The 24973-nt window shown below is 63.7% G+C and overlaps 1 protein-coding gene across 3 annotated transcripts; it reads right to left on the minus strand.

Moving 5' to 3' along the window:
* Window positions 1-2960: 2960 nt before the first annotated feature.
* PPARA (peroxisome proliferator activated receptor alpha) lies at window positions 2961-9447 on the minus strand (the record flags this gene model as incomplete). Of its 3 annotated transcripts, none has more annotated exons than XM_084254625.1 (6): window positions 2961-3208; window positions 4800-5247; window positions 5627-5814; window positions 6431-6569; window positions 8230-8390; window positions 9240-9447. In XM_084254625.1, 6 exons carry the CDS (start codon window positions 9445-9447, stop codon window positions 2961-2963), a joined length of 1392 nt encoding a protein of 463 aa, XP_084110751.1. The 3 variants fall into 3 exon arrangements, with proteins under 3 accessions (XP_084110751.1, XP_084110750.1, XP_084110752.1); XM_084254624.1 differs by having other exon boundaries at window positions 5612-5814; XM_084254626.1 differs by lacking the exons at window positions 4800-5247; window positions 5627-5814.
* Window positions 9448-24973: the final 15526 nt, after the last annotated feature.

Consider the following 24973-nt stretch of genomic DNA (forward strand, 5'->3'; position numbering starts at 1 on the left):
TCGCCTGCGCGAGGTACCTTGTTGGAGGCCTAGAAAGGGTCCAGGCCTCCAGAAGAGAAGGCATTTCCCAGAGTGAGTGATTTTATTTTGAAAAGTCTTCAGGGCCTGAGGCTTGACTCCCTGCCTTGAGGAGGCCCCTCCCTCTGGGCTCACCCCTGTCCAGGGCTCGTGGGGGGCCCTCAGCGGGGGAGCCCTCTGCACAGGGCTGGGGGGCTGGGTCGGGGGAGGAGGCAGGAGAGGACCCGGCTGGTCTGTTCCCTTCTCTGGAGGAAAACGTGGAAGTTCTTCACATTGACCCAAACTAGCAAACATTTTGAATACAAAAGTCTGATCCAGGTCTTAATTTGCTATGCATGATGTAAAAAAAGGGTTTTTTTGGGGGGCAGATAGCTGCTCCCGCCGGAAGTGACGCTGCGACGGACTCAGCCTGCCTGCCTGGGAAGGGCTCCAGGGTCACGCCATGTGGGCGCCGGCTGGGCCCTCACACGCACCCCCTCCGGGTGGGCAGACGTTCCAGTCCCGTGTCAGGCTGGAAGCTGGAGACTGGGCTGGTGGAGGCGGTGGGGGGTGGCCCGGGAGCCTGACGTGCGGTTTAGAATGCGGGGCCATGTGCTCACGGCTGAGGAGAGCCTGCCGCGGCCCGTCAGGCCTGCGCGCAGGCGGCGGGAAGCAGCCGTCGTCATTTCAGCCGAGCAGGGAGGCCAGTGTCCTTTTGTCCTCAAAACTCCCAACATCACATTTCAAAGGATTTGGTAGTTTGCAGAGAAGTCAGATGAACCCCCGTTCGTATGGAGCACCGGCAAATCCAACCTTGACCTTGGGCCTCGTCTCAGCTCTCTGGGCAGGAAGTCCCCCGAGGCTCGCCCTGGGAGGAGCCCGGGGCTCAGGACGGCGCTGTGGGCGGTGCTGAACGGCCCCCATCGCCGCGGTCAGGAGGCAGGGCCCCAGCTCCCTGCCCGGACCTGGTGATCAGGGGCGAATCTGGGGAGGCCCCACGTCTGCTTGGACAGAGACGAGAAGCCCGGCCTCTTTTAAAAGGATGAGAGCGTGGGCCCAGGCCGCGGGGATGTCCCCAAAGCCTCTGTGGCCCCCGAGGCAGCGTGCGTGCAGCTGGGGCTCTGTGGCAGTGTCGCCTCCCTGAGCCCCCTGCTGTGACGGGCCAAGGCTTTGTCCCCTGCTGTGACGGGCCAAGGCTTTGTGCAAACGGTCTGCCTGGATCGCCTGCCCAGGGGACAGCTGGCGGGGAGCTGGCGAGAGGGGCGGCCTGGGTGGCCCTCCGTGGGCCCCACCTCTTGATATTCCAAGGGGCAGTTAGTGGCTCTGATTTCAAATGATTGGGACGTGGGGTCTTCTGCTGACCGAGGTGAGCGCTGGCCTCTCTGGCTCCCGGGCCAGCTGCTGTCTGGCCGAGGCCCCAGGACCGATGCTGCGAGCGCGACAGGAGGGCATGTAAGTGGGTCTTCAGGAAAATCTACAGAGTGGGTCTGAAATCCTGGTCTGGGGCTCACGTTTGGAGGCCGCACCTGCCTGATGGCATCTGTCGGAAGGAGGGGCACCCCCTGGGACTGCACAGGCCTGGCCCTGGCCCTGGCCTCTGAGCCCCACCAGGCTGGGAGCTGCGCCCTCGGGGACGACTTGCTTGGAGAGTGGCTGCAACATCTCCTGGTGGGCGTCCCTCTCATGGGGAGAGGCTCCTGGGCTCCCCCAGGCTGGCCGCTGACCGTCATTCTGGCAAAGGTTGTCCCAGCTGGGACTTGTGCTGCTTCTGCTTGAAGTGCGACCGCCTTGCTGTCCTGTCATCATACGCCGACCCTGGGGACTTTGTCACTGCCCGTCCTCATCCTTCGCTCACAGCAAACCATAACGACTTTGTGAAAGAGCCCGCTTCTCTACGCACCGCCGGGGCAGCCAGGCGGTGAAGGCCGGTCTCCAGGGACCCCGGGACCCCGTGGGGGCAGGCTGAGCCCGGCCGTGGGAGGGAGACCCTGGGGAGACTTCCGAAACCCGTAACCAACATGGCCTTCCCCCCCAGACCAAGGTCGCGACGTTGACCTTGAAGACCGAAACCGAGCTTGGATGCTGGAAACACTGCTTTGCACATAAGTGGGAGTTGCCTGCTCTGAAGCCTGAGCTGCACCCCCTAGAAGGCGTGACCCCCACCCCAGTCCTTGCTAGAAAGTCACAGTTGTCTTCTGGGCTCCAGGGGGCACCTACTACCACCAAGAGTTAAAAAAAAAATAGTAATAAAGCCGCATATTTTAAAAAGCACACAGGAAAAGAGCAAGGAGCTGCCTTACACGTGGGCCCCGAGAAACGGCTGCAGGCCACGTGCAGTTTGCCCCAAACGGGCCCGCCCTGGCCGGCCTGGGCCTGCGGTTGGGGTGTGTGGGAAGGTGGGCGGGAGGGGCGGGCAGCTGACAGGCAGCGTGGCCTGCTCACCAGGGCGCTGCGGGGATGGCCCGGCCCCCCCACCCCCTCTTCTCCACACATGTCCCGGGAAGAGCGCGGGAACGAGCAGCCCCTGCCGGAGCCCATCGGCCGCCTGAGGCTGGACCCTGCGCTCGGAGACCAGCACGCTGTTGCTCTCCCAATTCAGAAAACGGAATCTAAGTTTCCCAAATAAATATGTTGCTGCTTCTTAAATACCTAACCTTTGGATACCTCTAGACTCACGGATTATAAAAGTTAAAAAGTGCTGATTAGTTTTCAGGATTACAAGGAGCACAGCGGTGCCGGCGGGAGGGCCGACGGATGCGGGCAGCTCCAAGACCAGCAGACAGCCGGCTGCGGCCAGGCCGCGGGGCCGCCAGCCTCTCCCGCGTCCCAGGTCCTGCCCCTCGTGGCCCCCTAGCTCCCCCGGCCCTGCGGGGCCCAGACAGCAGCGGGCGGGCGGGGGTGTAGCGGGGGCTCCACCCTCCCGGGTCCCGCGGCCTGGCAGGCTCCGGTCGGCCCCCGGGGCGTCAGTACATGTCCCTGTAGATCTCCTGCAGCAGCGGGTGCAGCGCCGCGTCCGACTCGGTCTTCTTGATGACCTGCACCAGCTGCGCGTGCTCCGTGACCAGCTGCCGCAGGTCCGCCATCTTCTGCAGCAGCTTCGGGAAGAGGAAGGCGTCGTCGGGGTGGTGGCTCTGCAGGTGCAGCTGCAGCACGTGCACGATGGCCTCCTGCATCTTCTCAATGTGCCCCACGTTGAGGAGGCCCGGCCGATCTGCTCTCAAAGGAAACAGAGACCACGAGTGACCGCGCCGGTGGAGGCCGGACCACGCGCGGAAGCCCGGGCGCCAGCAGGTGGCGCCAGGAGGCAGGAGTGCAGGGCCGCCCGCCGAGGGCCGGGGAGCCTGGCTCCTCAACCCTCCTTTGGGATAGACCCAACCCTCCTTTGGGATAGACGGCTGACACCGGAGACAGCGGAACGGCTTTCTTTTCCTTGAGTCAAGACTAGGTCCTCGGGTGTGAGTTTTCCAGCCATATTAAAGGATGCAATTGCGTCGGACCTGGGCTTTGCGCATGCAGCTCTGACACGCGCCCCTGGTGTGAACCAGCTGAAAAGCCAGAGAGAAATGGAAGGCGGGGGGGGGGGGGGAGGCTGGTGGGAAGGGACCCCGGAAACCCTATGGGGAGCTCTGGGACTCCGCAGGGGCCCGTTCACTGGGGTGACGTCCTGGGGCCGGGCACTCCCGGGCACCAGACTTCTGGGGCACCGAGCACGTGTCCTGCCTGGTCCAGAAAACACAGCCCCTTCCACATTCAAAGGCTTCCTCTCCTGAAGCCCCGTTCATGGCGAGGTCTTTCTAAAGTGGAGCTAATGATGTGCATTCTCATCACTTCTTGGGGGGAATTGTAAAATAAAGATAATTCTGTTTTTAACCAGCAAAATTAAAAACTAGAAATTTAAGCCGTATACAGATTGACTGTGCCTCTCACCAGGTAACTGTATCCGTCCGTTCCTTTGTAGAAGGAGCCCCCGGCCACACCCACAGCACACAAGGGACGACCACACGGCCTGAGGCTGCCCCCCAGCCTGCATGCTTTGCCAGCGCTTCCTCAAGACCAGCCCCCGGGTGGATGGTGACTGGGACATGCCTCACCCCCAGGCCTGCCCAGCCCAGCCCAAACCCTGCTCAGCTCCAGCCTCTGCTCAGCTCCTGCCCAGCCCCAGCCTCTGCTCAGCTCCTGCCCAGCCCCAGTGCCACCCATGCAGCCACCTCAGGCTGCCAGCAAGTCGGTCAGGCGAGAGCAGCCCAGGCAGTCTGTGGGGGTGGAGACCCCATCGGTCCACCCCCAGGCTGGGTAGGGTCAGCCGAGTGTACAGTAGAGGAATGACCTTCCAGATTCGGGACGGGGCTATTTAAAGGACCAAGACACTAAGCCAAAAATCTGGGGGTTCAGAGCCAACCTCGGGAGAGGCTCCACTTCCCTGGCGAGGCCACTCAGACAGCACAGCAGCTGGCAGCCGCCGCGCGGCTGGGGAGGTGCCTTCTGGGCTGCACAGAGACTGTGTGATCCGACAGCCACACGCGCCGCCCCGCGCGCTCACCCAGAGCACGGACGCTACCGCCAGGAGCCGCGCCCACCGGGTTACCCGACGGGATGCTGTTATGTCGGGGTGTCTGAACACCATGAGGCATTTTGGCAACAAAAACACAGAAAAATACATCGTGGCTTTTCCAACAACCCGACAGAACACTCACGCCCGCGTCCCCGGAGTGTGTTCCCGGGGCTCACGCGCCCGCCTGTGGCCCCGCACGGCAGCCACGCGCCCCCCCCCGCCCCGCCCCGCGGCCCCGCGCCCGACGCACCTCCGCAGCAGATGATGGCGGCCACGAAGAGCGAGATGTCGCTGTCGTCCAGCTCCAGCGCGTTGAACTTCATGGCGAAGTCAAACTTGGGCTCCATGATGTCGCAGAAGGGCTTCCGCAGGCCCTTGAGGAACTCGCGCGTGATGAAGCCGCTGCCGTAGGCGACCAGCATCCCGTCCTTGTTCATCACGGAGGACAGCATGGCGAAGATGGCCTCGTACACGCCGTACTTGAGCAGCGTGACCTGGTCGTTGAGGTCCAGGCTGGCGAAGCCCGGGATGGACTTGGCGAACTCCGTGAGCTCCGTGACGGTCTCCACGGACATGCACTGGCAGCAGTGGAAGATGCGCACCTCCGCCTCCTTGTTCCGGATGCCATCGGCCACCAGCTGCGCCACCAGCGTCTTCTCGGCCATGCACAGCGTCTCCATGTCGTGGATGACGAAGGGCTGCGAAGACAGCGGGGTCGGTGAGGGACAGCGGCCTCCGGCTGCCACCTGGCCCTGGCCCCGCCACCTCACAATGAGCTGGGTCCCCGCGCGGGGCTTCCGGCCACGCCTCAGCACAAGCCAAGCCGCTCGCACACCCCTAGGCAAGAGGCGAGGGTCCGGCTGGTCATCCGTGGCCGTCTCCCTCTGCAAGGGCGACGCTGAGCCTCGTGCCCTAGTGGACGCGAGGCCTGAGTGGTGGAGGGGCCCAGGCGAGGAGGTGAGGCGGGCCGGTGCGCTGGAAAGGTCCAGAGCAGTCTGAGGGGCAGCAAGACGTGGGAGGCACCGGCATATTAGACCCGCGCGCCTGCAGCGGGGCACCTACTGGGTTGTTGCTGGCCTTTCCTGCCAGGATGACCCGGGCCTTGACCTTGTTCATGCTGAAGTTCTTCAGGTAGGCCTCGTAGAGCCGCTTGGCGAGGGACTTGAGGTCTGCGGTCTCGGCGTCCTCAACGTCGTGCTCACAGGTAAGGATCTCAGCCTTCAGTTTTGCCTTTTCAGATCTCGGCATCCGTCCAAAACGGATTGCTGGGGACAGACCAAGGGAAGCCAGCAGAGGTGAGCGGCTCAGAGCACGAGGGCGTCAGGCCCACTAGCCGCCCCTCCACGCGTGCCGCTCCCCGCTGGGGAGACAGAGTCAAACACAAAGGCCCTCAATCCCAGACTTTCAAAGGGTGGCGCTACCAGGCAGCACCAGGCGGAGGGGCCCAAGGCCGTCACTGGGCATGGGGCGGCTCCTCTAGGTCCAGAGGGGGACAGCGAGCTAGGAAGAGCTGACACGCGGCCTCTGCTTCTGCCGGAAGGTGCACGTGCAGCCTTCGCGAAGCCCTTGTTCCAAACCCGCCTCCGCGCGAGCATGACTAACCACGATTCAGCCCTAACGGGGCGGCAGCCTGGACGGCAACCCTCCTCTGGGCAGCCCGCGCCCCGCACCCCGGGCTTCCGAGCTGGGTTTGCCCCCGTGCAGCGGCGCACTGGCTGGCGTTTCTGAGGACGACCCCAAGCGCCCCGCTGACCGCTGACCCAGGCTGCTTCTGCTGGCCCAGGCTGCTGTGGGCATGAAGTGCTGCAGCGCAGTCAGCGGACACCCAACAAAGGGGGTACATCGGGGCGCGCTGGGAGGCGCGGGGGCGGCCTTACCTACCGTTATGGGACATCCCCGCGGAGAGGCACCTGTGGAAGCGGCAGTACTGGCACTTGTTCCGGTTCTTCTTCTGGATCTTGCAGCTGCGGTCGCATTTGTCGTAGACGAGCTTCAGTCGGATGGTTCGCCGGAAGAAACCCTGTGAGGCAAAGGGGCGGTGCAGGGAGGACTCCGGGCCGCGCGAGCCCCGCCCTGCCGCACCCGTGTCCCCGCGTGTTCCTTCCCTGCCTCTCGCGGGGAGGGAGTCCGCGGGAGCCTGGCGGGAAGCCTGACTTCGCTGGGGCCCGCTGAGATCTGAACTCCGACACACAGGCCGTGAGAAGCAATGACACGAGGCTACATTAAAAATGACTCCAGGGCCTCCCCGGTGGCGCAGCGGTGGAGCGCTGGGCTGCGAGGCTGCCCGCAGCCTCTGCAGCGTCGGTTTGATCCCCGGCCGCCGGCGAGGGTCCCACAAAAAAAAAAAAAAAAAAAGACTCCAAAGCGTCCTCATCCGACTTGGGAGGACACACTTAGAGCTCCCCAAAGAGTCACTCCGTCTGGGGAGAGTCTGCAAAGGCAGCGCTTCCTCGCCCCAGGCCACACTTTCTGGGACTTTTTGTCCAAAGAATATTAAGTCTAAAAACAAAAATGGTAATAAAAAAATGGAAGTGACTTCATCCCGGCCCGGCAGGAAAGGCCACGCTACGAGGCGCTTTTCACCGCGATGTGGTCAGGACGCTCGAGGGAGTCTGTCTGCCTTGGCCTTCTCTTCCCTCCGCTCCCTGCCCTTCCTCTGTGCTTCCTGGCGGCAGGGGGCTCGGCCCCAGGGGGGTGGCAATGTGGGAGGACGTGGGTATTTTCACGTGATCGAGCTAACTAGGTGTGCAAAGTAGAAGGGCCAGACGTGTCTGGACTGATGAGGAGGGGTGAGGGGCGAGTCTAAACCTCAGGGTGCAGAGGCCTGCTGGCCACGGGGCCCATGCTGCCTGCAGCCAGGCCTGGCAGAGCCAGAGCGCAAGCTGTGCTCACAATGGAATACTACTCAGCTGTGAAAAAGATGGACTCTCGCCACGTCGCAGGGATGGAGTGGAGGGGGTTAAGTAAGTAAGTCAGAGAAGAACAAACGGGATGATTTCATCACATGTGGAATAAGAGAAGCCAATCAGAGGAACAGACTGAGCCAAACGAAAACCCCAGGAATCCGTCTGTGGAACTGATGCCACGAGAGGGGGTGACTGGGGTGGGAGTGGGGGGCGGGGGCTGGCAGGTGTGTTGGTGGTGGGTGTGTGTGAGTTGCACACAGTGTCACCCCCACGTAAATAAGGAGAGTAAGCAAGCGGGACCGCGGCGCCGGCCCCCCGTTGGACACTGTAGCCGTGACGTGTGTGGACGGGTGGCCTGGGGGCTTCTGCAGCTGCAGGGCAGGAGGACAGCGCACCCCAGGCTTCTGCCCCGGGCACTGTGCTCAGAGGTGCGGCCCAGCCGGAGAATGAGGTTTAGGTGGAGGGAGCCCCACGGTGCAGGGAGGAGCTGGGGGGACCAGGGAGGACCAAATGCTGGGCCTGGGCCTCGGCCGGTGGGTGTGGGGTCCTGATGTGCCCAGCGGCCAGGACCCCCCACCTGACCTGGCTTGGACAGGGCGGATGTGGACCGAGCAGCCTGGCCCCTGCCCGACCCTGCAGAGACGCCCGTGACCGCAGCCAGGTCCCCTTTGGGGGTGGTGCGCAGACCATTCAGCAACGACAGACGTTTATGTCTAAGCAAAAGGAGCCGCGAGTAGCCACTGGAGTCCCCTCTTGTCCTCTGGGGCCTCATACCTTGCAGCCTTCACACGCGTGGACCCCGTAATGGTAGCCCGAGGCTTTGTCCCCACAGATCCTGCATTCGATGTTTAGAGTTATGCTGGACGATTCATCGGCAGCCCCAGGAGCCACAGGGTAGGTGACGGACGAGGGACTTGAGGCTGGCGAAAGGGTGTCTGGACGGAAAGAGAGATGACTGAGCGTCTGGGCGCAGGGGGCTCGGCACGGGGTAGGCGCCCTCCCCTTCACCGAGGCTGTGCAGCCCCCAAACAATCTTCCTGGGATAGGGCGGGAGCTGGCTGGGGAGAAGGTGCCTGGAGGGTAGTGAGATGCCCCGGCTTCTGCGCCGCTGCCTCCGTGGCCGTCACCCGTGGCCCTGATGGTGCGGGCATGGGCGGGCGCAGGGCTGAGGGTGACACCTGGGGCAGAAGTGGGCATGCCGAGTGGGCACACCTAGGGCTGAGGGTAAAGGGCGGCAGCGGAGGACAGCCGCGAGGGGAAGAGACCGTGAGAGCCCAGAGAGAGTGGCCTTCCCGCCCCCGCCCTGCTCCAGGCTGCTGCATGGCCAGTGGCACCGGGACATCATCAGAGCCTGAGAGAGCCACCGAGGGCTTGGACCCCCCTCTGCCACCTGGATCCTCACAGCACCCACCGGGCCTGCAGCACCCGCACGCTTCGCACCAGGAGCTCCCACCCGCGTGCCAGGGAGACGCTCTCTCAACGCACAGAGCACCCCGATGTGCTGGGCTCAGGGGTCCCCGAAGCTCCTCAGTCAGCCCGACTCCTCCAGACATGCCCCAGTCCTGAAGCCGAGGCCCGTGTCCACCGAAGCTGAAGGGGCCAAATGCCCAGATGGCGTGGCCTCAAGTGTGCCCCCCACGTCACCCGGACGCCCCACATCACCTGGGTGCCCCATGTCACCTGGGCGCCCCCACATCACCCAGACTCCCCATGTCACCCAGACGCCCCACGTCACCTGGGCACCCCCACGTCACCCGGATACTCTCAGGGAACTGCACCCCTACCTGTGATCACGGAGCCGTCCGACCCCGGGCCGCTCCCGAAGCACTGGTACTCTGCGAAGCCGAAGCTCCCGGAGCTGTCCTCCCCGATGGACTGCGCGAGCTCCTGGACAGCGCCCATCTCCTGCAGGAACTCCTCGGACAGCGGGCTCTCCAGGCCGTCCGCCTCCAGCGGGGACAGCGGGCAGATCGGGCTTTCTGTGTCCACCATCGTGGTTCCGGGGTGCCGCTCCCGCATGGGCGCCCCGATCTCCTGGGGAGAGAGCGCGGGTGAGAAGGGCTGAGCGGGCGCGGGCACACCCAGCTCGCCCTGCAGCAGCACGGCGCCCTGCGCCGGAGCTGGATGCACACTCGGGGGCGTCTTCACGGCTGTCCCCGGGGCTCGACCGGCCGCTCACGCGTCACTGAGCTTGTCCTTCGTGTGTGGGGCAGATGAAACCAGGAGGGTGTGAGTCCACGCTCTCTGGGACACCCCCAGCTGCGGGGTCACAGGCGGGCGGGTGGGGTGGCGGCTGGCGCATGCAGGAAGAGGAGATGGGGCTGGACAGCACCAGGCAGAGCGGAGCCCCAGGGAGCGAGGGGGGCTGAGCAGGAGTCCCGGAGTGGACAGCGCAGTGGCCCGTGCCACCTGCCAGCTGGGCCCTCACCATGGGAGCTGCCTGGGTGAGCTGCACCCCCATGCTGCTCTGACCCCCAGAACCGCACCTCAGAACCTGGCTACAGCATTTGGAGACGAGATCTTCACAGAGACGGCCCCATCGCAAAGGGGATGTCATTGGGCCCTAACCAGGCTGACCCGCGTCCGTGCAAGAGGAGGCAGCACAGACCACCGAGACCCCGAGCCAGTCAGGCCGGGCAGCCCTGCCGAGGCCCAGCCACCTGCGCACCTGGGTGGGCCGCACGGTGATTCCCGCCGCATGGAGGCTGCTGTGTGCATTCCCTGGCGTGTTCACGCTCGCACTCAGGCCCCCGAAACCCTCCTGTGGTCTCCAGACGCACACTCAGTCTCCCCTGGGCCCAGGTGGCTTCCTCCCCCACGCCGCCCTCCTCCCTGTCCGGGCCCCACGGTTACGGCGGCACTGGGCCCTGCCTCAGCCAGCCCTCCCGTCCTGTCCACCTGCCTAGATGCACTCCTCGGCCCCTGGAGGCAGCCATCCCGAGCAGGGCCAAGCTGCTCGAGGCCCCATGAGCCCCACAAGATGACCCTGAGCTTTCGGAGCTGTTTCCCCACCTGAAGATGGTCCAGGGAGGCCAGCGCCATCCCTCAGGGCCAGCTCTGCCCAGCAAAGCAAGTCCAGGCAGCGCCGTGCCCCTGCATTCTCGGCTCAGAGCAGCGGAGGCCCCGGTGCACAGAGGAAGGCCCCCGAGATGGGGAAGGGGACAGCCTCAAGTTCTGGGGGTGCACGTCTCATGCCGGAGCCCAGCAAGTCCAGCTGACACAAACGCAGGCAGGGCCAGGGCCACCGGCCCCAGCTCAGGCCCCCCCCCGCCCCCCCCAGCGCCGGCACACCTCCTGCCGCGTCTCGCTGGGCGTCCCCCGGAGCACGCATCTTCGAGGGCAAGACTGTCGGCTCGTCAGGAGGGGGACGAGGCAGGCGGGACGGGGCCGTGTCCACGGCGCACAGAGATCCGCAAGCTGCGGCCCCACAGGCCCGCTGGGCTTCGAAACGCCCCTCCCCGCCGACTGGACCGTCAGAGCTGCGTCCCGTACAGCAGAGACTCGCGTTTCGCCACAGAATTGCCTTTTTAGGGCTTAGTAGCCGAACATTTATCAGTCTAAATGTTTCTCGAGAAGACGAAAGAGTTCCTGAGGGTACAGCACGGGAATACAAAGAAAGGAACACAAAGCGGACATGACATGAAGGTGGGGGAGGCCGAGACGCCCGGCGCTGTGCAGTGTCATCGACCCGCGGGGCGGGCACGCCTGGGAGGCGCTAACGCAGGCCAGGTGGAGGGCGGCGGGCGGCCCGCGGCGCGGCAGGGTCTCTGGGTCGGCAGCGGCTGGGACCCGGCTCCCACGGGGCCCCCACTGTCCTCAGAGATGGAACTCTGCGGGCCGGGCCCCCGCCGGGCTGGCGCACCTCGCAGGGGAAGAGTCTTGCTAATCTTGGGGCCCACGTTTCCAGCACCACCTCTACTGCGCCGCGGAAGGGCACGGACGATTCCCAAGGCGTGGTGACCCCGGCGCGGCGCAGGGCGGGAAGGCGCCGCCGCTGCCAGGGGAGGTCCGAGAGCTCCCGCTCGGTGTCAGCCCGGAGGCCAGACGGCGCAGCCTCTGTCCACAGACGAGGCTGGCTGTGGAGGAGGGGCCGGCGCTGTGGGAGGCACAGCTGTGCAGGCGGAGCTGTCCTCCCCGGGTGGGGCCTCACAGCCGCTGGCAAGCGGGACAAGCGCCCGGCACAGCAGCGCGCGAGACCCCGGGGGCAGGCGGGACGGATGTGCCTCTGCCACCGCGGGGGCGGCGTGGGCAGGGGCTGGCGCACAGTAGGCGCGCGTGGAGCGACGGGACCATGGGACTCGGCTCCAGAGGCGACGGCAGGGATGAGGCGCCCTGAGAGCAAACACACGAGGCGCTCTGAGGCTTTGCCGCCGCCTTTGGGATCCCCGAGGACCAGGGCGCCCGCGGGCCTCGCTGGCCTCACCATTAACGGCTTCTCGGACCAGAAGGCATTTGTAAATATTTTCTGAAACGAAACATCAAGTAGCAGTAAACTTGCAGCGCATTTCCACGATAGGGCGTTGGCGATGCAGGAAAGGAACGTGGAGCCTGCCTGGACCTGCCCTGAGGGCCCACGAACTTCCCGGAAGGCCCCGAGCAAGTCCCAGACCTCCCGCTTCACTCTGCCGCTCACATCCCGCCTCCGAGCCAGGCTGGCGACGCCGAGAGCCTCTCGGGTGCCTGTCACGGCAGGACGGCCACCTGACGCCTTCTCTTTTGCTGCATCAAGTCTGACGAGGCTCCACCGCGTGGTTTGGAAGTAAAAGATGGAATTTTTGGCACAGGGACCCATTCATGCGACAGACGGGAGCTCAGACGACACATTTTTCTATCTTCCACTGATTCCAACTCACTACCCTGTCAGAGCCGTGTTTCTCTGTATGCATTTGAAGCGTCATCACCCACAGTTAGAAACCTATTAGCTTCGAAATGTCTTGGGCTTGGCTGTGGAATAACCTCACAAAATCAACAACGATCTCTGACGAGCCCTCTGCACCTTCACCCAGCACCGGGAGTTCAGGAAATCGATTAATCATTACTCCCTGCATAATGATTAACACGCTAACAAGCTGCAGGCAAGGCGAGCAGAGCACTGCGAGGCACGCACGGCGGTGGAGCGAGACACTCCGTCCTGCCACGAACTGAGCCAAACGCACACAAACCGGCTGCACATCACCAGGTTAACCGGCAATATCTAGATCTTTCCCAACCCCGCCCGGGCCGAGGTGTTGCAATCAGAAGAATGTGATGTGCGAAATGGGGAGCCGTGAGCACCCACCTTTATCTCTCAAGGTGTCAAAAGAATGTTCTCGGCCATTTCCAAGAAAAACTCCCTCCAGGTTTTACACAAAGTTCACGCTGCCCGCCAGCGCCCCTCCCGGGCACTCAGTCACGCCTGCCCCCACACTCCTGAGAAAGGAGTTATTGTTTCTAACACAATCTTATCTCCAGTGGAAGGTGCTGTCGGATACGCCAAGGGAAGCTGCAGGTTGGGGCCCATGTAGCCTCGGCTGCACCAGGTCGGGGAAGGAGCCAGCCGGTGGCCGCCGCAGACCCGGCCAGGATGGGAGGCCGCACGCGCCAGGGAGGGCGCGTTTCTCACGCGGACGAAGCAGCACAGGGGTCCCTGGAACGGTCACCAGCCAGTGCCGGACACCAGCAGGGGCCCCAGAGCCCAGCCTGTCCAGGCCCAGGAAGGCTCTGGCGGGACGGGGGCCGGCACACGACAGGCCGAGCCTCCCTGTCCAGGGTTAGGCTGCCGGCGGGCGCGGGAGGCCGTGTCTACCCCGTCACGGAACAACAGGTGCCTGGACAGACACGCGGCGGGAGGGAGGCTCCCGTGTTACTGCCTAAAACTCACGGACCAAAGATGAGCCGAGGTGGGGTACCCCGGAAAAGCCACCTCTGCACCCCGTCCCTGCACCACGCGTGGCCCCAGCACATGGCAGCTGCACCACAAGCGCTTGGTCTGCTCGCAGTTCCGGGGCCGGGCGCACGGGGGGGGGCTGGGGGCAGCGGGCGGCGGGGCCCGGGCGCGGCGGGGGGCGCTGGAGCAGGCTCACAGCCATCCTCCCAGGGAGCGGGCGGGGGCCAGGCGGGCCCTTCTTCACCCCCAGGGCTGCTTCTCATGGGGCCAGCCCCGACTCCTCAGGGCGCGGTGTCCCGGAGAGGGGCGCAGGAGGTGGAAGCCCCCACCTGAGGATCCCGCGGCGCCCCTCGGCGGGTCTGTGCAAAGCTGGCATCAGGCAAGCTGGACCCAGGGTGGGGCAGAGGCGCCACCTGGGGTGGGGCCAGGCGGCGGGGATGAGCCGGACTTTGCCCGGCAGCGGGGCGCGGGCAGGCGGGAGCGCGAGGTCAGCTCTGCAGTGTGTTCCGCGCAGGGGTCTGGACTCCGCCGAGACGAGACGAGAGCAGAGTGGCGGGACGAGGGTTGCCCCGCTAGGGGGGGCTGTGCCCCGAGCCCGTCTGGGCAGTGGGAGGCGGGTGGGACATGTGACCAGGGACTGGCCGGCCGGGGGTTCTGGAGGCCCCATGCGCGCTCGGCTCCCACAGCTGAGACCTCCCGCAAGGACCCCCCGGAGAGGGGCTCCGCCTCGTAAGGGGGCGCTGACTGATTCTGGGGGTGTGGACTGGGCTCGGGGCTCTTTGTGCACCTCTAACGTGCACGGGGCTGCGCGGGCGGCTGGCAGTGGCCTGCACCCATTATTAGAGTTTTCTGGGCCTCTGCGGCCCGACCTTGTGGCCCTGCCGACGTCAGTCACGACGTCAGTCAGTGACCTCCTAGAAACAGGGGGTCTTGAGGCGCCCACGATGGCGACTGCTTCTCGAATCTTACCTCGTGGCAAGGCCCACTGACTCGCGCTCCGCGGGAAAGCCCGGAGGCGGCTGGGCCATGTGCACCCCGCGGGCGAGGAGCACAGCGCCGAGAGGCCACAGCAGCGGGCCCAGGGCCGCCGGACTGTGGGGCTGGGGTCTGAGCTGCGCTGTGACCCCCGTATAATTTTCTGCGAGCCCAGTGCCGCCCAAAGAGGCCTGGCGTGGCGCTGCAGAGGCTGCAGCCGTCTCCCCTCCCCAGTTTCCCGGCTGAGCGCAGGCTCCGCCCGTGAGTGCGACACTGGGGGAGTCACTGGGGGAGTCCGTGGGGAGGCTGCAGACCAGCGGGAGTGTTTAGAGACGAGGGGGCTGTTGGGACGAGCCGCAGGGTGGAATGGAGAGGCTGCCCCGGCCCGCACGCGGAGGGGAGGGTCAGCTTCTCATCCTGCTCACCAGCCGCCGCTGAGGGTCTCAGCCAAGCGTGACCTGCGGATGGCGAGCTCGGGGCCAGGGCTCCAGGCCCAGGCGGGGCGGGCGTTTCTGCTGCGCTTTGTAAAGCAGCCTTTCATGACCCGTAACTGGCTCACACAATCTCTGCATCCCTCGGCACAGGCTTGGTGAGTTTGACGTCACCCGTGAAACCACAGGATAGTGACCGCATCCGTCACCCCCAAGGCGTCCCCATGCCCACCTGCGCCTCCCCCTCGTGTCCCTCCACGCCCCACCCCCACCTGCGTTCGGTCACCACACTCCAGTTTGCATTTCCTGGAGTTTCATGTGACTCGGTCCACACGGGGTGCACCCATGTGGTCTGCAGCCCGTCACTCTGCAGCCATTTCCAGATTCCCCCAGGATGCTGCCTCACCAGCAGCTCATTCCTCTTCGCTGCAAGTAACACTGGCAGTGGGGGCAGCCACCCCTCGGCTATCCATTCACCTGGTGGGGGACAGCGGCCCTGTGCCAAGCTCTGGTGATCACAAATAAAGCTTCCATCAGTCACGTGACAGCCTCTGCCTCCTCTTCTCTTGCCTAAAGACCCGGCTGCGTGATGGATACATCGCACGGGAGCTTTTACCTTTTTAAGAAACCACCAACCGTTTTCCAGAGTGTTTACCACGCCACACGCACGCCCGCCCGCCGTGCCGGGGAGCTCCGGCGGCCCACGCTCAGGTTCTACTGCCCACCGCAGCGGCTGCGTCGTGGGTCACACCCAGCTGTGCGCTGTGACGGGGCCTGGGGTAGGGGATGGGGGTTCACTGGCACTGCCTGGACACGCCCGAGGCTGGAATTATTTATCTTTGGCGAAGTGTCTACTCGAGCCCCTCGCCTATTTCAAAAATCAGCTGATTTTCTTCTAGACGAATTTTCAAAGATTTTTCTGCATTCTGGATCCTTCGTCTGGTTTACGCTTCCAGAGTTCCTCTCCGCCGCTGAGAAATTTGTGAACACTTGTGTTTTTATTCTCTTAAAACTGTCTTCTGAAGAGCAACGTTTTCATTTTGATGAAGCTCAACTGTTCACCGTCTCTTCTGCTACCAGTGTCTTATCTGTGGAAACTTTGCCCAAACCAGGGTCACAAAAACCTCTTATGTTTTCTTCTAGAACTTCTTCTGTTTTAGATTTTACACTTAGATCTATGATCTGTTTGGAGTTAACTTTTGTATATGGCTCGGAGTTTGGACCAAAGCCCATTTTGGCCCTTTGGAGAGGACCCCTGGGTCCTCTCAGCATCACGGCGCCCGCCTGTCCACGCGGATGGCGCTAACGCCAGTGCTGCCTGTATCTCCATGCAGCACAAAGGCCTTCTAACTGCTGTTTAAATTTCTTGATCCAGGGCCTCCCCGGGGGCGCAGCGGTTGAGCGCTGGGTTGCGAAGCGGCCACAGCCTCTGCGGCGCCGGTTCGATCCCTGGCTGCTCCCCGGCCACGAGGAGGGTCCCACGTGGCGCGCAGACCTCTCCTGCCGCCCGCTGCTCCCCTCAGCAGTGTCCTTTGGTCCTTCTGCCTGCTCTGCTCCCCGCTCTGGCTCTGGTGAATCCTCTCACCCTCCCGCGTTTCTGACTGTACCCAGTGCTTGTACAAACAAACAAACAAACAATTAAATAAATAAATAAAAATACATGCTTCCAAAAAATTAAATAAATAAATAAATAAATAAATAAATAAATAAATTTCTTGATCCAAAGAAGGGCTGTTTGAAGCATGTCACTTAGTTTCCAAATATCTGGTGATTTTTTTCAATCACATTAATATTATTGACTCCCAATTTAATTCCACCACCATCAGAAAATCATCTTTGCAGGACTTGAATTAAAAAAAAAATGTATGGAGGCTTGTTTATGGCCCAGAACACGAGGTCCCTTGATAAATGTTCCGTGTGCGTTTGCAAGTAATGTAAATGCTGCGGCTGCTGGGCGAAGCGCTCTCTGAAGACGGCACTTGTATGTGAAATACCAGATATCGTGACTTTGCCTTGTTCCATGCAGCATAGTTTTGTGTCCCTGTAACTGTTCTTGAGCTTTGCCCTGGGGTGCAGCGGGAAGAGCCTGCTCCTCCAGGATCTCACTTCCGAGACCCGCGCGCCAGGCCCACGGCGTCTCAGTGCAGAGTGGCCCGTCCCTACTACTGAGCCAGGCCCGGCCGAGCAGCCCATTCCATTCCCCCAACGCCTTCAGGCTGGCAGGAGGAGACAGGCCCAGTTCCCAGCCCTGGTGAGCACCAGGCACTATTCCTGGCGCCCTGCAGACCTGGCACTGCTCCCGCTGACCCTCTCGGATGGCTCCTTTCCTGGCATCAAGCGGTCCTGCTCGCACGCACGCAGCGGTCAGCGCCCAGCTGGCCTCCGGAGCGCCTCCGGAGAGGGCTAGACGCCTTGGTCTCTGGACTCTCGGCTGTTCCTCAACCAAGAGGATCAGCCAAGCCCTGCCCGGCCCCCCTCGGCACCGTGGCCTGGGGACCCCCCAGTGCATCACCCCCTTGCTTGCTCTTGCCTGACAGCTCTCGGATCATTCGCTGCCTGGCGTCCAGGGCCGTGGCACACATGGTTCCATCCATATGCCTGGGTTTTGGCTATTTCATGCAGGGGGACTGACCAGTCCCTGCTATTCCGTCTGGGACAATGGAGCCGATCGTTCTCACATTAAAAAAATAAGCTGGCCACAGGCAGCGCGTCTCCATTTTCTAAAATCCACGACCCCTTCTCATAAGGAGAAATATTTCATATTTTTCTGTAAGAGCATTTTAAATTTCCAAGTAAATACGTCCTGCGCGCTGTACCATAGACTCTGCGCTGCGCTATACTGCACCTTTTAAATCAACTCCCTCCTCAGAGGCCCGGCTGAGCTTCGTAGGGTGGATACTTGAGCTCTGGAACATCTCCTTGGTGTAAACCCGAGATCCAGGCTGAGTTCTTGGCGCTAAGCCCCAAACTCTCATACACCCCAATATTCGCAACCGTGCTATGCCCCTTTGGGTAAACACCTGCGGCCCACGTGCCCACCCACCGAGTGTGGGCGTCCAGGTCCCGACAGGGACCCTGGGCCGCAGTTGGGCAAGAAGAGACCTGGGGCAGACAGGAGACTCCAGGGTCTCTGGTTGTTTCTTCCATACGAGCGAATCTACAAAGATTGCAAACGTCAAGAAGGAAATTAAGTCCAACCCGGACGGGGGTGAGCCAGGAGCGGCGTCTGGAGACAGGCAGGCCGGTCCTGATGGTGGCAGTGACGCTCCTGCCGGTCCCAGCGCTGGGCCTCGTCTCGTCCGCTGACCCTCCTTGTGATGGAGGTCGGGCCGGCACCTCGGTGGCCCCGCGGCCGCTGGAGCCCAAGGCAGGGACTGACCCCGGGGCCTCTGCGTCGCCTGGGCCATCCGGGAAGGGCCACGCGTTTCCTGCCTGGACCAGAGGCCCCAGATCACACGCTTCCGCGCGAGCCCACACGACAGAGAGAAGGCGACGGAAAACACGGACGCGGCCCCTTGACAAGAGGTGGGAGGAAAAGCGTGAGCCACGCGGGCCTGCCACGGTGTCGCGGGTGGACAGCACTCAAGGCGCCGACGTCAGTGACCGTGGCCCGAGCCCTGTCCAGGGCCGGCCGCACTGCCCCCCTCTCCAAAGCCACAGGAGGAGAGAGACGGGCAGTGACCAGGACGGCGAGGGCACGGGGCCACCTGCACAGGGGCAGCAGTGCGATTTCCTGCTGTCAAGGAAAGTTCTGCATAAACTAAGAGAAGCAGGAGCCTCCCAAGGACTGGCTCCTGGGGCCCAGAGCTGGGGAACTGCAGGAGGAGACGCCCATGTTTCAGGGTCACTGATCACTGCCCCTCCCCCCCGGGGCCCCACTGGGGAGCGCCCAGGACCCGGCAAAGCAGCCGCCTTACAGGCCACAGGCGCCTGGGCCGCCCCGCCAGCCGGGAGCGCGGCCGAGGCCGGAACAGCTGTCAGCGCGCCCCGGGGTGACCTCGCCTTTTATGTCTGCAAAGAGGTGCAGCTTAGGGTCCCGGGGACAGTCCGGTCTGCTTGTTGGCTGTTTTGAAAGACTGTTTTCCTCCTAAATCAGCTGCCTCCGTCCAGTGTCACAAGCTGTGCCCTCCCCCTGCGCGCCACCTCCCCCTCCCGCCTGGACGCTGGCCCTCGCCCCGCCCCCCAGGGCCGGCTGCCAGGCACGTCCACAAGGGCAGACCACCCTCTGCCGGGGGCCCGGGAACAGCACGGGTTCCGGACACCTGAATTTGCAGGGAAGGAAAAAGGCTGAGGACAGGAGCCTCCGAGGTCCGACGGGCTGGGATGAAAGTCCCGGTGCTCCTGCCCACACGTCCCCCCGCCCCGGCCCCTGCCGCACAGCACACCCCTCAGGTCCACCGGGAGCCCAGCAGAGCCCTCGCTCAGCAGGTGCCCCCAAGGCGCTCCCGGCAGCTCTCCTGGGGACGTCCTGTTCTCCCTGCCCAGGGCAGTCACAGCTGTCCTGTTCCTCCCTCGAGCCTGGCCCGGCTGCTGACGCACCGCCCCCCTCCGGGTCGCTGTCCGCGGGGCCCTGCCTCGCCTGCTTCCACCCTTCCTCAAGGAGCAAGCCCCCGGCCCCTGCGGCGCCCTCACCCTCCTGGTGCCCCTGACCTGCTCCAGCTGGTGTCCCTGACCAGCTCCACCGGCTCCTGCCCGCCCCCCCTCCCCCAGCACTGAGGAGCCCCAGACGCACCACGTGTGACGGCTCCAGCTCCCCGTGTCCCCCACAGACCCTGTATCTGGCCCAAACACACCCCTTAGCCTCTGCCGGGCGCCTCCTGTGTCCACACCCTTTCCTGCTCCTCTGCCCGGATGCCTCCCGCCCCCACACATTTTAAGAGCAGAACTTCGCAGGGCCCCCTGCACCGGCAGGCATCGACGGGTACCGGCTGGAGGAATCCAGCTGGGTGCTGAATCCTGAACGCCGTCTCCCTCTTACACGCCCCCCGCCCCACCCCCGCCATTGCAGGTAACCACTTGAGCGTCTAAGGAGAGGGTCCACCGACCCTCGAGGGCAAAGACCGGGTGCAGAACAATCGCTTTTGTAAAGAATCCAGGATGAATGACTTACAGTGACAAGAAGGCCTTGCAGGGAGCAGAGCAATCTGGGTAAGAATAAAATGCAGCCCCTGCTGTAAAGCCCCCGAGGGGCATCTAAGACGGGTGGGGGGGAGCGCACTTGGGGCCTCATGCCACGTACGTTACGGTTGTCGTCAGCTGTGCCACGTTGCTCTCACACCTGCCCACGAGTACGTACGTAACTTCAGTTTTTGCATTTTTTAGGTTTATAATTTCCCCTTGGCTGCTTTTCAAGTCAATGTTATTTCTCAATAAAACAATTTCTAGGGCTCTGCAAACTCCCCAATCCTATGTCAGCTTCTTCACGATGCTCAACAAGATTGTGCCTAAGCCTGGCACCTGCCGTCACGGGCCTGTTTCTATTGCCTGTTGTTCCTGCTGACTCCGGCCGCCTCCCTCCTGCCCTCGCTGGCTCTTCAGCGCCATCGCCGTGCCCTCACCCGGCCTGGCACCGCGGGACCAGAGCAAGGGTCACGCGGCAGAAATGAGGCCAAGGGATTTTACTTCTGAATGACAAATTTATAACTACCCCGTGACCTTTGCCATTTTTTGTCAAACATTTGAAACTTCCTTATCATGAGCGGTTAGCGTACTGGGGGAAAACTAAAGACTAGTATTTATTTCTAGTCTGTCAGCGAAGCATTACAAGCCTCGAGAGTGGACGTGCCTTAGTCCATGTCAGAGGCCTGTGGAGAGCAGGTCCCCAGCTTGCTGTCCTCGCTCCGTGCAGCCACGCCGCAGGGCGGGCGCATCCCAGGCTCCAGCGGCCGCCATGTCCCCTGCCACATCCAGATGTTCCTGACATTTCATGCTCCGCGCTTCTGATGCCATGACACAGCCCAGCGCCCCTCCGCGTGAGCAGCTCTGCCAGGTGCCTGCGTCTCCTCCATCACAGCCACGATCCCACGCACGCCCATCAGTCCTTCAGCTGTCCAGGTTCCTCCGGCCCGTCCAGGGCCTCCCGGAAGCTGCTCCTACCACGGTCAGTTACTCTTCCCACAACCCTGGTTTTGTTTGGTTGTGGTTTTATTTCCAATGCTGGTTTTCATTGATTTGCTGCACTTTCACCTTGTTGGCCGATTCCACCGTGACCAGGCCACCTGCTCTGCGGCTGGGAAGGAAGCGGAGCGTGGCCACGTGCTCTGCTGTCGGCGTGGGCTGAGTGGCAGACGCAAGGGCCAGTCAGAGGAGGCCGACTTCGAGAGGAGCCACGGGATCGGTCACTGGCCCCACACGGTCTCTCACCGCCCAGGGCTTGTGGCGGGAGAGCTGGGGGTGGAGACCGCAGCTCCGTGGGACGTGTGCACCGTGGCCGTGTGCCCAGCAGGACAGCCTGTGTTTGAAAAGCCGCCCATGGGAACCGAAACCCAGGACGAGGCTTTGCTCCTCGGAGGTGATACCGTCTGCTCCAGGCAGCAGAAGCCCCACAACTGGGGCTCACATCCGCCCAACCCCGTGGACTGAGTTAGTCCAGAGCGGGCAAGTGGGCTGACTTCCGGTCCCCTGTAGCTCCCGGGGCAGTTCTGGAGGTCAGAACCCAAGGACTGGGGTGCTAACTGGGTCTTGCCTTCTAGAGACTTTGCATGTGAAGTCTGGCTCCGGCCCCGAGGAGGTGCGACTGTGCTTCTCAGCTGCTTCTCCCACAAACTGGCCAGTGTCCCAGGGGCGAGCCGGCCCCAGGTGGCGGGAGTCCATCTTCTCTGACCCGAGCCTGGCCCCTCGTGGGCACTCCGGGACTCAGCATTTGCGCCTTCCCAGCTCCTGGGGTGCGGGCGCCGCGGGCCTCCCTGCCTTCCTGCTTCTGAATCAACCCCCAGCTGCAGGTGTTTGCCCGCGGCGCGGCGCGGAACAGGGACCTTCCTCTTCACTTTTGCCCCCGTGCTCCAAACAGAGCTCACGTCGGAAATAGCCCAGGTCGGTTCCAGACCCCCTCGAGAGAGTGAGCAGCAAGCTCACGTGAGTCATGTGAACTTGTCTGCTTCCTGCGGCAAATGAGTTATGTCTACACCACGCGTAGCCCACTAAGCGTGTAGCATTTAGGTCTAAAAAACAAGGCTGAATCTTAATTTAAGAATGCCTCATTGCTGCAAGTTGCCACCCTCCCCTGAGCCTTCAGCGAGCCCCAGTCTTTTCCATGGTGGGGGCCTGCCTCCACCTGGGGTGCTGACCGGCCAGGGTGGAGGTGGCCGGAGGTCTGGGTGGCCGCGGTGATTCCTTACACTAAGACAGTGACGTTTGCCGCGTCGGTCAAGTCTCCCTTTTTTGAAAGGTTCTCCGCAGCTGGCGACGCTGTGTGACGGCTCTGACCTCCCCCCCAGGAGCCGGCCCCCCACCCCCACGCTGTCTGCTCCCCGAGCTCCCGTCCTGCTCTGCGGCATCTCCACGGCATCTCACCCGGGAGCAGAACCCTCTGGAGAGCCCACCCCTGCTCCCCCGGAAGCAGCCACGTCCCCCGCTCCAGTCTGCTCCTCCCCACCCACTCCCCACTCCGGCTCCCACCGTCCCTAGCACCGAACTGCCCCTTCGAGGCCGGAGCCCCCTTGGTCATCCACGAGGCTGGGCTCGCTCCCTCCGGCTCCTGCTCCCGCTGGCACTTCGGGCTCCTCCATGAACCACAAGTGTCCTTCCCGGCCTGGCCCCCGCGCCCCGTCCGGGCAGCCTCCCCTTTTCTCTGCCCAAATCCGTCAGAGTCGCTGTCTCTGCAGCCACCGGGGGCGAGGCGCCCTTCCCTCATGGCAGCTCTTGAAAGTCAGCGTCCCCGGACCTGCGGACGAAGGACGCTCCCGTGGCGGAGAAACTCAGGCAGCAGACGTGCGGCGGCCACGCGCTCCAGGCGGCAGGAAAGCAGAGCCGCGGGCTGTCGGGTGGTCGGGGGAGTCTGCCCGCGAGCCTGCGGCTTCCAAGGAACCCGGACACCGGAAGTCGACGACGACCCCTAAGAGTTACGTGACGGCTCTTTCAGGTTCTCCCACACTCGCGGCAACTCAGGAACGCGGCTGCCCGCCTGCTTCAGAGCCAACAGCCACGGAGCCCAGGAGCCGCTCAGGCCCCTCCAGCCCACCCCGCTGGCAGCGCGGCCTTGGCTTGGCCTTTTGGGACGCGGCCCCCGGGCTCAGCTGCTTTGCACCTAGGAGGACAACAAGGCCATGTCTGGCGAAAGGCACAGCTTCCGGAATGCGAGCCATTAGCCGCACGATTAAATATTCACCTAAGATTTAAAAACTGCTGACCTAAGTGGGTCAAAAGGATCGCACTTGAGCACTTAACGCTGCTAAGATAATCATCAGAAGAGCCCCACGGCCTCTGAAATTCGGTGGATGTTTCTCTTTCCTCCCAACCAGCTCAGCTGCTGTAGTGACAGGAAGGCCTGGCTTTCAAAGACAAACGTTTATGGGATGTCAGGCAGAGGGCCCGCGGGGCTGGCTCCCGGCCGAGGGGCCGGCCCTGCGGAGCTGGGGGCAGCCGGGCGCCCCACCCTCCTGCGGGCTCTGCACGCCGTGGCCGCCTGCTCCCGCTCCCGGCCGCCTCCTGGCCTGCAAGCCTTACTGTCACGTGAGGCTGAGCTTTCCCGCGGCAGGAGAGCTGCTTCCCGGCACTCGGAGCAGCACCTGGCACACAGTGGGGCTCAGCGAAGGTCTTCGGGGTAAAGGACGAACTCGGGCGTGCGTGAGACCGGCCGCCGCAGTCCGGGCAGGCTGTCCAATCAGCGGGACCACACGGGGCCGGGGGGACTGAGGCACAGAATTCCCCCTCCAGCTGGGGGGGACCAGGAGGGCTTCATGGAGGAGGTGGCCTCTGATTAAGCCTGGAAGGAATCCCAAAGGGAGGGCAGCCCCCAGGCCTCCGGCAGCCTGACCAGGTGATGGTGTGGAGGCTGCGTGGCCATGGCCTCCCGGGGCCGCCACTCCCGAGGGTGCACCCTTCATCGGGCCCCTGCAGAGGGACACCAGCCCGCGCCTGGAGGGACGCACCGGGGTGCTGGACGCGGTGTCAGGGAGAGCCAAGCTGGTGCGCAGATCTGGGAGGCCCCCCTGGAGAGTGGCCGTAGCTGAGCCCTGCAGGGTCCAAGCTGGGGTGCAGGGAAGGGTTGGGGCCAGGGGCTCGCAGGCATAAGGGAGGGCGTGAGCGCAGCCGGGCAAGCCTCTGTTGTCTTTGGACGCCGATAACTCGGGGAGTCCTATTGTGGCTGGAGCAGGCACCTCGAGCTTGAGTGGCCGTGTGGCCGGACGGGAAGCCAGTATTCACCCCCTGAGAGGCGAGGAGGCAGCGGACAGAGACTCCGCGCGGGCTCAGGCGCAGCGTCTGACGTCATGGTGGGGCCACTCGCGGGCATGCAGGACCATCTGGGCGGCCAGAGCCGGGTGTGGAGCCTCTGAGAGCGTGGGTGGCGATGTCGCCGAGGCGCGGGTGCTGGGCCTGGCCGCGACGGAAGCGCACGGGCCTCGGCGGAGGTGGCCAGGCTGGGCCCAGTCCGGCGCAGGGAGAAGGCAAGCCGGGGCGCTCCAGGAAGGTGCACCCTCAGAAAACGCACGTCCACCCTGGACTCTCCCTAGCCTGGCCACTTCCCTTCGCGTGGTGGATGCGGGCGGCGGCTGTCTCCCGGGACAGGTGGCCGGAGGGCCCCACAGAGGCCGCGATTTCACGTGAGATTCCGCGGTGCGGCAGGAACCAGGCGCTCAGTTCCCAGGCGTCTGCGCGGTTTCCTCCCGGGGCTGCTCGCCGCGTCCCGCCAGGCCTGGCCCGGGGCCGGCCGCCCTTCTCTCTGGGGTGCCGTCTAGGAGGTGGGTCGTCCGGCTCGAGGGGAGCTGCTCCCGCCGCTCTCGAGCAGCTCTGGGCTGGGCTGGCCCCGCGGCTCTGCCCCCGGGACCGCCTGCCCGCGCCTCTTCCCTCCAGGGCCCTTTTTGCCCGCGGCCAGCGCCTCTGCAGGCTCCGCGACCACCCGCCGTCCTTGAGTGTGGTTAAACGTTCACCCCCGGAGCCTTCAGACCGACACGCCAGAGCTGGCTTTGTCAGACACACCGAGGGAAGACGCCAGAGCGGGGCGACGCCACGCGCAGTGTCCAGAGCGAGGCAAGCGCCGTGTTTCTCTCGCCTCACATCCGCCAGACCCGCGACTGTGCTGGACTCA

This window comes from Talpa europaea (genome assembly GCF_964194135.1).
Source record: "Talpa europaea genome assembly, chromosome: 15".
Taxonomy (NCBI): domain Eukaryota; kingdom Metazoa; phylum Chordata; class Mammalia; order Eulipotyphla; family Talpidae; genus Talpa; species Talpa europaea.